This window comes from Apium graveolens, chromosome 4 (genome assembly GCF_009905375.1).
Source record: "Apium graveolens cultivar Ventura chromosome 4, ASM990537v1, whole genome shotgun sequence".
NCBI classification, from domain to species: Eukaryota; Viridiplantae; Streptophyta; class Magnoliopsida; order Apiales; family Apiaceae; genus Apium; species Apium graveolens.
In genome coordinates, this window is record NC_133650.1 from 205118875 (window position 1) to 205132739 (window position 13865).

The 13865-nt window shown below is 32.8% G+C and overlaps 1 protein-coding gene and 1 long non-coding RNA gene across 2 annotated transcripts; one reads left to right on the top strand and one right to left on the bottom strand.

The window, feature by feature from the left end:
- Window positions 1-6225: 6225 nt before the first annotated feature.
- Window positions 6226-8112, bottom strand: LOC141719298 (uncharacterized). The gene has a single exon (XM_074521673.1). The coding sequence runs from the start codon at window positions 8110-8112 to the stop codon at window positions 6226-6228; it is 1887 nt and encodes a 628-aa protein (XP_074377774.1).
- Window positions 8113-13029: 4917 nt separating this feature from the next.
- On the top strand, window positions 13030-13865 carry LOC141717761 (uncharacterized). Its single transcript, XR_012573749.1, has 4 exons — window positions 13030-13177; window positions 13284-13372; window positions 13576-13668; window positions 13767-13865. It is a non-coding gene; the product is annotated as an uncharacterized LOC141717761 (long non-coding RNA).

Consider the following 13865-nt stretch of genomic DNA (forward strand, 5'->3'; position numbering starts at 1 on the left):
GCTAAACAAAAGTATACTATTGATCCTATTTTAAATAAAAATTAAAAAATTACATATGATTAGTTAGATTTGAAGAATCGGGCTAAAATAAAATCATAAATATTATTAATCCCACTAAAGATATTATATTATTGGACCCGATATTAACAAAATAAAAATTTGAAAGGAAATTTGTGGGTTCGATAAAATATCCTCACACTAAAACAAAATAATGCATATTATTCATTCGGTCTAAAATAATATAACAATCACCCCATACTAAAATAAAATTCAACAAAATAGTAAGTATAATTAGCTTGATTTGGTTGATATAACAGGTCTCAAGCTAACATAATTTTTTTACTATTGACACATAAAATTTTACAATTAATTCGAGTTTAAACATATTAAAATAACACAAATCTGAATATAGTTAGTTGGATTTGGTCAGTTAACAGACTAATGACAATTCGGTTTGACTAGTACAGCTAAGTGGTGTTTAATCCTGAATTGGTCTTTCGAGTATTTTAAAAATATTTTTCATCGATCCAACGGTATGGATGTCAATAGATATATATATATAAGTGATATGACCAGAGTTAAATATCAAAATAATTTTATTTGGTGTGTCATTTTAATAGTCAAGCATGAGTTTGACTTGTACAACTAACTAGTGTTTAATCATGAATTGGTGTTTCAATTATTTTAAAAATATTTTTTAATGATCCAACCTTATGGATTTCAATAGATATATATATATTAGTGATATAACCAAAGTTACATATCAAAATAATTTTATTTGGTTTGTCATTTTAACACTCAAGCATGAGTTTGACTTTTACAACTAACTATTGTTTAATCCTGAATTTGTGTTTCTATTAATTTATAAATAATTTTCATCAATCCAACCGTATGGATGCCAATAGATATATATATTAGTCATATAGCCAAATTTTCATATCCAAATAAATTTATTTGGTTTGCCTTTTTTAACAGTCAAGAATCATTTTGACTAGTACAACTAACTAGTGTTTAATCTTGAATTTGTGTTTCGATTATTTTAAAAATATTTTTCAACGATCCAACCTTATGGATGTCAATAGATATATATATATTAGTGATATAACCAAAGTTATGATATGCAAGTGCCAATCTGGAAAAAAAAAATCCTTCTTAAACAAAGAAATGGTAATATTGAACTATATTAGCTGATTTGTTATTTATTGATATTTTCCCACAAGACTGTTCTTCACAATTCAAATTATTTTGTATTCTCTAAGCAACACAAACAAAAACAAATAAATACAAATCTACCAGATAAATCACTACAAGAAAATCAGTAGCTAATTACAGTACAATTTACAAAATCCACGCAAATATATATACAAAGAGAGGGAAAGAGAGGGGGAAGGAGAGAGGGAGAGAGAGATATATGAGCATAGAGAGAGGGGAGAGAGATATGCATACCAGGAAGAGAGAGAGAGAGAGAAAGAGAGATACGCCTTCCTTGAATCCAAAAATAAGCCCCAAAGCCCTAGTTTTGAAGACGGACTAAAACCCCAAATTGAAGTCGAATTTAAACCCTAAACGAAACCATAACTAAAGCCCGAGTGAAAGAAGCATACGAATCAACCAAAGGAGGCTAGAAATAAAGTAAACATTTATGTATGTATAGATTTTGCATAACCAGGAGAGGAGGGAGGGAAAAAGAGAGGGGAAGAGTGAAGGGGAGAGAGAGAAGCAAGAAAGAGAAAATGAAAATAAATTCAGATCTGAAGCAATTAGATTATTACACTGTCCTGTTTCTCAAAAGGCGGGGTGTTTTATTTTGGAAAAATCAGAAATAAAGGTCCATTTGCCCCTTTAATTTTCACTTATGTTTCAATAAATTTTTTATTAAAATTTAAGTAGATTAAATATTGATAATTATTTTAAATATAAATAAATATATTTGGCTTTAATTTGGCTTGTCATTTTAACAGTCAAACTCGAGTTTGACTAGTACAACTAACTACTGTTTACTTCTGATATATATATATTAGTGATAAAACCAAAGTTACATATCAAAATAATTTTATTTGGTTTGTCATTTTAACACTCAAGCATGAGTTTGACTTTTACAACTAACTATTGTTTAATCCTGAATTTGTGTTTCTATTAATTTATAAATAATTTTCATCAATCCAACCGTATGGATGCCAATAGATATATATATTAGTCATATAGCCAAATTTTCATATCCAAATAAATTTATTTGGTTTGCCTTTTTTAACAGTCAAGAATCATTTTGACTAGTACAACTAACTAGTGTTTAATCTTGAATTTGTGTTTCGATTATTTTAAAAATATTTTTCAACGATCCAACCTTATGGATGTCAATAGATATATATATATTAGTGATATAACCAAAGTTATGATATGCAAGTGCCAATTTGGAAAAAAAAATCCTTCTTAAACAAAGAAATGGTAATATTGAACTATATTAGCTGATTTGTTATTTATTGATATTTTCCCACAAGACTGTTCTTCACAATTCAAATTATTTTGTATTCTCTAAGCAACACAAACAAAAACAAATAAATACAAATCTACCAGATAAATCACTACAAGAAAATCAGTAGCTAATTACAGTATAATTTACAAAATCCACGCAAATATATATACAAAGAGAGGGAAAGAGAGGGGGAAGGAGAGAGGGAGAGAGAGATATATGAGCATAGAGAGAGGGGAGAGAGATATGCATACCAGGAAGAGAGAGAGAGAGAGAGAAAGAGAGAGACGCCTTCCTTGAATCCAAAAATAAGCCCCAAAGCCCTAGTTTTGAAGACGGACTAAAACCCCAAATTGAAGTCGAATTTAAACCCTAAACGAAACCATAACTAAAGCCCCAGTGAAAGAAGCATACGAAACAACCAAAGGAGGCTAGAAATAAAGTAAACATTTATGTATGTATAGATTTTGCATAACCACGAGAGGAGGGAGGGAGAAAGAGAGGGGAAGAGTGAAGGGGAGAGAGAAGCAAGAAAGAGAAAATGAAAATAAATTCAGATCTGAAGCAATTAGATTATTACACTGTCGTGTTTCTCAAAAGGCGTGGTGTTTTATTTTGGAAAAATCAGAAATAAAGGTCCATTTGCCCCTTTAATTTTCACTTATGTTTCAATAAATTTTTTATTAAAATTTAAGTAGATTAAATATCACTACAAGAAAAATGCAATCAGACAACGGTTGAAAGACAACGGTTAAAAAAGATACCGTTGTCCTAAAAAATACAACAACGGTGAAATGATTTTGAAAAAAAAACAGTTGTGTGAGCTTAAGGACAGACAATAGTTATCTATTAGTTCAAAAACTATTGTCTTTGTTATGCCCTCCCATGGAATCAGACAACAGTGTGCAAACTAAAAGGTTGTCTTAGAATACTAAGACAACACGCTAGAACTGTTGTTAAATAACAACCATTTATCAGATTAAGACGATGGTTTTGCTGCTTATATTGTGTAATTTGGACAAGTGCTTATTCTTACCCTTGTCTCATTAAAAATCAAACAACTGTGCGTTTATACCATTGTTAAAAGGAAAGGCCACAGATAATGGTGTTTTAAAGCATTATATTTATAAGATTTACACGACGGATTTATAACGCGTTGTCTAAACACCACACTTTAAAAGATACTTTTAGAGGTTGTTTTGAATTATTTATTTTTCATTCTCCCTCCTATTTTAATTTAATCTCCCACAAAATTTTAAAAACTCAGCAGTTTACTTTTTTCATCTATCAACTAATAGACAACGGTTTGAGATGTAAAAAACTTGTTAGAAACTTAAACACACAATGGTTTGGTTCTTCATGCATGTTGTCTAAACTCTAGGTAGAAGATGGTTTAATAGATTATCTATAAACTGTTGTCTCTGAGTAATGTTAAAATGAAAAAAATGAGTTGTATATATATTAAATCCCCAGAAAATTAATCCAAAAGTAGCCAACCAATGACTACCTAACAAAATATCATCCAACCAATATAGACTAGCAAAAAACCCTCAATCAAGTTGGCAAATCAGAATATTTCCTCAAGTCAACAACTAATTTCAATTGGATAATTCACAAACCAAATTACTTATTAAGATGTTATGTAAGCTTACTTATCACAACCAACAAATAGTTACTTATTGCAGAATTTCACTCGTCAAAGCAAGTTCACTTATGGAATTGTGATGGAAGAGATAACAACACGAGATGAAAGTAGTAATATATGTCCAGCTAAGCAAAGGGTGTTGCCAAGTGGAGGCGTAAGTGCTGATGGACCTCCGACAACCCTCAGTGGCACTGGCATTGACCGAATGGCATTCTTACAGGCTAATATAACAAGAGACAACACAAAGTTTGTCAATGGAGCAATTGTGGGTGAAAGAAATGTATTCCAGGTAAGCAAATTGATAAAAGTTCATAAATAAGTAAAATATCAAGAGTATTTCTTGAAGAAACTTGATGAGTTGATGTTAGATGATTACTGAGTATTTTCTTCCTCGCTGTGTCTTTCTAATACCCGTGTTCTTGACTTTTTCTGCAGCTAGAGCAAGGTCGTTTCATTGGCAGTAAGTTCCCGTTTTTTAATCGTCACCAGTTGACTTGGACCAAATTCCTCCAGCTGAAGACAGTGGAAGAAGGTGCTGGTAACCCTCCACCCCCAGTAACAAGTTGTTGGCAGAGAAGAAGCAGGGTATCATATATGAACACCTTATTCGATCAGAATTCCAACCAAAACCTTGACAAGCGACCAACAGTTTTAATTAGGCATGTCTATAAAACCAATAATGCAATCAAACAGGCTTTTCCACGAAAATGGGCAAAAACGGGAAACAATGAAATCCGGATCAATAATCACATTGGTCACTGAAAGAAAAATAAAAAAACTGAACATGGTTACAAATTTAAGATTAACAGGGTTTATGGCCCATCAACACTACTGTCCAATAATTAGATGACACTGAATCCAACATATAAATGCCAGACAGTCCAAACAATCAAGAAAAAAGGGAGCGATAAATTAGAAAATGACAAATTCCAGTATGATATATCATTTATAAAAATTAAAAAAACTGCTAACTTCATATATATTAAAACAGTAATCGTAATTGACACTGATTAATTAAAATTATCAAATTTTGGCAAATAATAATTCGAGAAATAAAAAAAGATTTACGAATAAATAAATTATAGAAGGCAGAGAGGTAACTCATGCTGGGGTAATTTTCTAGACAATTTAACTTAAAAGAAGGTAATTTTTACCATCATGGGAGTTGAATCCATTCATCTTCGTCCCGCATATAACTAGCTTTTTCCTCATCAAGTTGGTCAACATTGGGAAACATTGGCAAGTGCAGCTCATTCTCAAGTTCTATTTCTACTGATCCATCATTTTCATCGTCACATTGTTCATAACAGTTCTTTTCCGGTAATTTCAACACGACATACCAATGTTTTTCAAGAGGATCATCAATGTAACAAACCTGCTTAACATGTTTCCCTAGCACGAACGGATCATTTACAAAACCTAATTTGTTCAAATTAACAATTGTATATCCCAAGTCATCTACCTTAACCCCCTGGTTCATATCTACCCAATTACAACGAAATATTGGGACTCTAAATTTGTTATAGTCCAACTCCCATATACTTGTTATAACTCCATAGTAGGTCTGTGAAGTATGTTCAATATTCTTCTCCTTACCCTGTACAAGCATTGTATCTGCAATGACACAGACACCACTACACTGAACTTGTCGAGTGTCATCACGCTCCTTGGTGCTAAACGTAACACCATTGATTCTATATCCGCTAAATGTAGGGACATTCTTGTTGGGCCCTTCAGCAATCCACCTTATCTCCTCAGGTATGTTGTTATGGTCATCCAACAATTCTGATTGAATCTATTTAAAACAAATTGATAAATATTAATTATGATGTTTGCTTAAATAAACAAATAACAAATACATTTACCAGGAAAAAATATAAACTAGGCCTATTTATGATGTTTTTATTCAAATAACAATTATACCTTTTTCCTGAACCATTTATGAAATTTTGCATTTTGCTTGTTTTTAAGCCAGACTTCATCATTTTCATGTTGTTGGTATCTTGTCATCAAAGATGCCATATGCTCGCTGCGAGAAAAATCACTTTCTTTAGTATATTAATCAAAGTGCATAAAATAATGAAATAACACACACTTAAATATCACTAACTTACTCAAAATATGGTCTAATGTTAGTTGTATTTTGGAGAAAACACAAATGTGCTAGATGCAAGTCCTCATCGCCCGGCTTTATCAATGTCGCACCAGATAGAGGTCTTGCATTCTGCTCATACTTTGCATTTTGAGACACTCCTACGGTAGATTTTTCAAAATTCACCAAACACTCCACCGCCTCTTCGGCAACGTATGCCTCAGCAATACACCCTTCGGGATGAGCCGGGTTCCGTACATATCCTTTAAACGCTTTTAGATATCTCTCGAAGGGATACATCCAACGAAGGAATATTGGCCCACAAAGTTTAACCTCTCTCACGAGATGAACTGAGAGATGGATCATCACATCAAAGAACGAAGGGGGAAAGTGCTTTTCAAGCTGGCACAATGTTTCCACTAACTCACTCTGCATTTTTTCCAACTTGTCTACATTGATCACTTTACTGCAAATTGCCTTGAAGAAAAGGCAAAACCTAATAATTGTGCACCTGACTTGTTTTTGTAATACTGATCGAATTGAGATTGGAAGCAAATGATGCAATATCGTGTGACAATCATGAGATTTCATTCCAACAAGCCGAAGATTTTCCATGTTTACAAGATTCTTAATATTTGAACAAAATCCATCTGCCAACTTCATTTTAAGAAATGATGAGTAAACTGTTTTTTTTTCTGCATGCGTTAAGTTCCATGATGCCAACGGTACCTTTTCTTTCTTTCCAGGAGTCTTAGGTCTCAGCTCCGTTCTTATTCCCATTTCAGCCATATCAAGACGAACAGATTCCCTATCTTTTGTCTTCCCCGAAATATTTAGTAAAGTTCCAACAAGGGCTTCGCATATATTTTTCTCGATGTGCATCACATCGAGAACATGCCTAACTGGCAAAAATTCCCAATACTCAAGTTGGAAGAATATTGAAACCTTTTTCCAAACAGGTCTAGGTTCACCTTTCTTCCATCGTGGTTGCCGTTGTTTCTTTCCAAATACATGGGCCCTTAAATGCTGTACTCTTTGAAAAACCTCTTCTCCGGTTAATGGAACAGGGGCGACCCCCTTCTCCACAGTGTTATCAAAAGCTGATTTCTGCCTTCTATAAGGATGATTACGGGGCAACCATCTTCGATGCCTCATAATCACCGTCTTACGGTAATTAACCAACCTAGTAGCTTTCGTTTCATCAATACAAATAGTACACGCATTATACCCTTTAATAACATTTCCTGACAAGTTCCCTAAGGCAGGATAATCACTTATTGTCCATAATAAAATGCCCCTAAGCATAAAAGACTCTTTCTTATAAGTGTCGTACATTTGTTTCCCATGCCACAACTCTTGCAGATCTTCTATTAGTGGTTGAAGGAACACGTCGATATCATTTCCAGGCTCAGTCGGTCCAGATATTAACAAGCAGAGCATAATATACCTTCTCTTCATACAAAGCCATGGAGGAAGGTTATAAATTGATAGCAAAACAGGCCAGCTTGAGTAATCAGTATGGTTTCCATGAAAAGGATTGAAACCATCGGAAGATAAAGCTAATCGAAGGTTCCTAGTCTCTGATGCAAAATCAGGCCATTTTTGGTCGACATCCTTCCATGTTATTGAATCAGCCGGATGCCTCATTTTACCATCCTTTTGTCGCTCGGTGTCATGCCACGTCATGTCCTTTGCAATGTGAGGTGTATTGAATAAATTTTGTAATCTTGGTATCAGCGGGAAATACCATAGAACTTTAGCAGGGACCCCTTCAAGTTCATCTCCTTTTTTGTTCAATTTCCATCTAGAGGCCTTACATACGCGACAAGTAGTTTGTTCTTCATCTAAATCGCCACGGTATAAGAGACAATTATTCGGACATGCGTGTATCTTTTCATACCCCATTCCTAATGCACATAAGGTTTTTTTGCTTCATTGAAGGAAGAAGGGATGTTGTTGCCTTCTGGAAGTAAAGAGCCAAGTAATAACAGAATATCACTGAAGCATGAATCAGACATACCATGCTTCACTTTCAAGTTGTATAACTAGACCAGAGCTTTCATCTTAGTGTACCTCCCACATCCAGGATAAAGAGGTTGATGTTCACCTTTAACATGGTTAATGAAATCAGAAGTGTCGGTTTTGTCAGAACTTTCATCAGAAGACATATCATCGTCGTCGTCCTCGTCACGTTCACCCATTCTTGAGGTGCCTTGATTGATAGATTCCGAAGTGTCGGTTTCATTAGAACTTTCTACAGAATTATTCTCCCCGTGCCATATCCAACGTGTATAAGTTTGATCAATACCATTTTGAAAAAGATGGTTTTTAACTATCTGCGCTCTCCATGATTTACTATGTGCGCAGTTTACACATGGACAACTGATTTTTTCTGCATTATAACCATTCTCAAATGCAAATATTAACAAATCTTCCACTCCTTTTTTGAACTCTTTCGTTCTTCTATCCGCTTTTAACCATGACCTATCCATCTTTTAAAAGTCTGAATAGAACCTCAAATTCAGACTAAATTATGAAATCTTTAAATTTCCCCAAAATCTTTATAACTGAACCCTAATTGAAGTAAAAAAGGCATCAAAATGAATTCAAAACAGAGGACTTATATAACCCAAATGCATAAATTAAAGTACTTACCTGTCTTTATAGCTTCTTAAAAATGAATTGTGAAGTCTTTATATTTCCCCCAAATCAATATGAACCCTAGTTCAGAATCACAAAAGAATGAATTCATCAAAATGAATTCAAAAGAGAGTACATATAAACCCGACTTCATAAAAGACTGTACTTACCTGTTCAAGTGTGAAAATAAATTTAAAACCCGAGATCTTGATGTCTTGGAATCTTGATGTGACATGGATTTGATATCTAGATTTGAGGACTTGAGGGTATGAGCACGATTTTGAGCATAGATTTGAGAGTATTAGCACGAATTTGAGCATAGATTTGAGAGTATTATGGATTTGAGAGCACATGGACATGGATGAACGGCCTAACTACCAAGTAAATAAATGCGTTCTTGTTCTGACAGATACATATGTCCGAACAAATATATGTCTGAAATAAAAAGTAATTAATAATATGTTTAAGTCTCAACTAAATTATTATATAAAAAATACATGGCTCATAAATTAAAATATTTTGAATAATATTAATTCATTTATTCTCTAGGACCACAATAATTTGGATTTTATGTATTTGAATAAATTAATATAGAGGAATAAATTATATAATTTATTAAAAACTAAATAATCACAAATTATTTTAACGAAATAGTATGTCGGTAATAAGAATATCGAATTTATATTACACGAAAAATTGTGAAGATGTTCTTTAATAGATATTAGTGTAGTTTGAATCGTTTAGAATGTCTTTATTATCATTTTCAATTTCAATATTTTTTATATTATTAGTGTTAAACGATCGGTAAATAAATCATCTAATTATCTTTAGTTTGTTATTTGTTTTTACAACTTGATCGTATCGACAATTGGGAGTTCCGAACTATATATTGTTTTACATAATAGTGTTTTTGAAAAACTATTGCCCAACACTAGATTAAATAGTTGTTTGTAAACTGTTACATATAACTCACTAGCGATAAGTTCGACTTTTTGGAGTTGATATCCCATGTTTATCGATATTTTCTAAATTTGTAAATATTTTCGACGATCCAATTATACGGATGTTTAAATCACCCTTTCAATGATCCAAACATATGGATGTGCTTCGAATATGAATATGATTATCATATACAATATTGATACCTTTTCTAGAAAAAGATGTTCCGATGTGTTTTTATATTAATTGAATCTTTCTTATTAAGCATATTCATCAATTATTCTAAACATTATACTTTAAACCCTATCTTAACCCCGAATAATTTTTTTTATTGTAGGTAACCCGCAGCCGCTACCCTTCAGGTGCGCACTGGGTAAACCCTACGGGTTCACGCAATAGCCTGCAAACCACGTGAACCAAGCTAAACCGCATTTAGGGACAGACTCTAACTCAGGAGGCATAATCATAAATTCTCCTCCCCTAGTGATCCTTATATCGTAACCGTAACCCCTTATAAGTCACCTTATCAGTCGACCCTACTTATAAGTTGAATTTACGACTTATAAGCTGATAAGTTGAATGTTAGTAACGACGTACTTTGTTCTGAATATATTTTGATTTTTTCTTCTTCATCAACTTTATTTTATAAAGTTATGTTTCAAGATGTCAATCTAATCAAAATTCATTAATTTTAATTAGATGTTGAATTGTTGAATTATAATTTTAGTGAAAATAAATGTAAAACTATTTTATTGAAAGTTGAAAAAGACTTTCATTCATAAGAAAAAAGAATTACTATCGTTGGGATCTGATTCTACTGCAGAATCAGATCCCAACGATAGTAATTCTTTTTTCTTATGAATGAAAGTCTTTTTCAGCTTTCAATAAAATAGCTTTATATTTATTTTCACTAAAATCATAATGCAACAATTCAACATCTAATTAAAATTAATGAATTTTGATTAGATTGACATCTTGAAACATAACTTACTTATCAACTTATAAGTCGTAAATTCAACTTATATTTATTAAATATTAAAATTAAGGACATACGGTCTTAGTTTCAGTTTTGGCCAAAAAATGTCCCAAACCAAACCGTGCTCCACCCTAGTTACAACTCCATCTTTAATTATTTTAAAATTTTACAAAGAGAAACTTAATATCCTTAATTAATAGTTGTTTAATAAATTTTTATTCACAAACGTCTCTGTCAGCGTAATCTACGTTTGTTTATAGTAATATTCTTAATTATTATTATTATTTGTTTATAGTGATATAATCGAAGTCTTCGAATCAGATTATCGAACTTTTAAGGTACCAAAAATTTAACTTTTATGGATTACGTCAAATGTTTTATCAACATATGTGCACTCGCAAACATCGAATATTTAAAAATTAAGAGTTTTACAATAGATTATTCTTATTTTTGTTTTAGATTATAGACAACGGTTTAGGACAAAAAACTCTTGTTGGAAAATATATGAGACAACGGTGTGTGTAAGAAACCGTTACACAACTACTATTTAAATAATATAGCATACGATAACGGTATCCTGTAAGAACCGTTATGTGATAGTTGATCTTACAACAGTTACTATATCTCCAAATATATGGATAATTTATATATATTTTAATTTTTGATTTTTAGGTTTTAAAAAAATTAAATAATAACAGATTTTGTTGATCATTGGATTAAACCAGATCTGTATCTAGGCCGTTGGTTTGAAGTGAATATTTTTCATTTTCCCTCTCTTTTAAATTTAATCTCCCCCCTTTATTTTTTAGTATCCCCCCGAAATATCCCCCCAAAAACTTTACTCCCCAACCTCCTTCTTCCCCATCAGTTACTCCTCGTCATAACTCCCCAACCCCCTTCTTCCCCATCATCAGTTACTCTTCTTCACAGTGATTTTCTTCACACAATCTTCTTCCTCTTCTTCACCCAATCTTCTTCCTCTTCTTCACACAATCTTCTTCCTCTTCTTCCATTCGATTATACTGGTATGTTTCTAATTCAATTAGAGACCATAAAGCCCTCATCTATATTTGGGGGTTTTTGATTTTTACATGTTTTTAATAAGTTTCTAAAATGCTATTCAATTTATTTGGGGTTTTTTGATTTATTTTAAAACTATAAAACCCTCTTCAATTTATGTTGGGGTTTTTTATTTTTAACTCAATATTTTATGAGATTTAAATGTTGCATGCTCTGTTTGATGGTATTGTGGAGTGTCTTTGCTTTGCGGAATGTTGCATGCAATGTTTGATGGTATTGTGGAGTGTCTTTGGTTTGTTTTATTATGTAAATTTTGCATGCAATTGTGGAGTGTTGAGTGTTGATGATGAAACCCCTGGTTTTAAACTGTAATTATCTAATGATGAAACCCCCGGTTCTTGCTATTCTCTTGTTTTTTGTTCCAAATGGATATTAACAGGGTGCTAATTTCTGTTTGAAATCTTGTAACTGTGCTAATTTCTTGTTTTTTGTTTCATGTTTCTATTGATTTTTGAGATGAAATTACTGGTTTGTTTGTTATAACTCTGCAGTCGATTAGTTAGTTGAATGTGCCCTGTGCTACTGTCCTATAATAAATGGATAATTTATCTTTATTCACATGCCGTAAGTTGTACGATTATAAGCTAGATTTTATTGGTGGTTGAATGTTTGTTTGTGTACATCTCTGGTTAGTTTAGGCACTCAAAGTGTGTCATTTTAAGTAAAATTTATAATACGCTTTTAAGTGGGAAAGTTAAGATATCTCAGATGGTTATTCTTTTGTTGTTTTTAGGTTCTTTTACCTGTAATGTCTTTGAGTTTTATTGAGTTTACTGTCATGTTAATGTTGTACTTATTCCTTGTTTGTGTACTTCATAGGTTATGGGTACTCCTAAGAAGAAGACCAAGGCAGATAAGGGAAATTTGAAAAAGAAAGCGTCTCACCGGAATGGGTTCAAAAAGACACGATCTTCACCCCATCCAAGGACAATGAGTGTGCTAAGGGCTTTAAGAAAGACAAAGTCCACGAATAGCGAGACCTCCACTCCATTGAGTTCTCCCCCAAAAACTGTGAAGAAGGCCATTTCTGAAAACTTACAAAAGAAAATATCAAAGAAAAGAAAACGAGAAAAAGTTGTTACCAAACCGGACAATACTCAAGGACTAAAACTATTGAAGCGAGGCTGTGTAACGATGCACCGAATTGTGAAACGCAAGATCCGAGGGATCAAACTTACTGTGTCTTTTAATGCAAAAGGAGAGCCATATGGTGAAGAAGGTAAAGAGATGCAATCATATATTGGAGTTTTGGCAAGAACCAAAACCCCGATCTGGCATGATTCTTGGAAATGTGTTCCTAAAGAGACAAAGACAAAAATTTGGGAGTGTGTGCAGGTAAAATGAATATAAATAACTTCCATCATTTTAACTTTTATTTTTATTATTTGTTCTTCATTAACTAGCACCTTTTAACTTTAAATTTGTTGGTATATGTCCGTAGATGGCTTATGTTGTACCTGAGTCTGCAAAAAAGTTGGTATTCAGATCGGCCGGGGCAAAATGGAGGGAATTTAAATGTCGGCTGACCAAGTACTACATTCTTCCTTATCTGGATCAACCTCAATTTTTTGCACATCCTCCTGCAGATTTTACTTTTATAGAAAAATCACACTGGGACATATTTGTTGCTGACCGCACGTCGCCTGAGTTTCTGGTATATTTCTACTTAGCTTTATTCATTTTAATATTTACTTAGTTATGATCTTCTAACCTTATTGCTGCTTTTTATGAAGAAAATTCATAAAGAACAACAAGAAAGAAGGAAGCTGAGTAAATATCCACATCGAATGTCTCGAAAAGGTTATGCTAATCTCGAGAATGAATGGGTTAGTGAAATGAAATAACAAGCACATTTTTTTCTTCATATTAATTTTACAAGCATGTTTATGTTATTACTAAGGTGATCCTTTACATGTAAATGTAGACTGAATCTCATCCAGATGCAGAGGAAGTAGATCGGTCGGACACTTGGATCCTAGCAAGGATGGACGAAGATGGTAATTTTTTAAATGATGAAGTTGCA

Bases quoted from the DNA above. Each gene is read 5' to 3' on its own strand.
- LOC141719298 (XM_074521673.1), bottom strand. From the start codon at position 8,112: ATGGGGTATGAAAAGATACACGCATGTCCGAATAATTGTCTCTTATAC.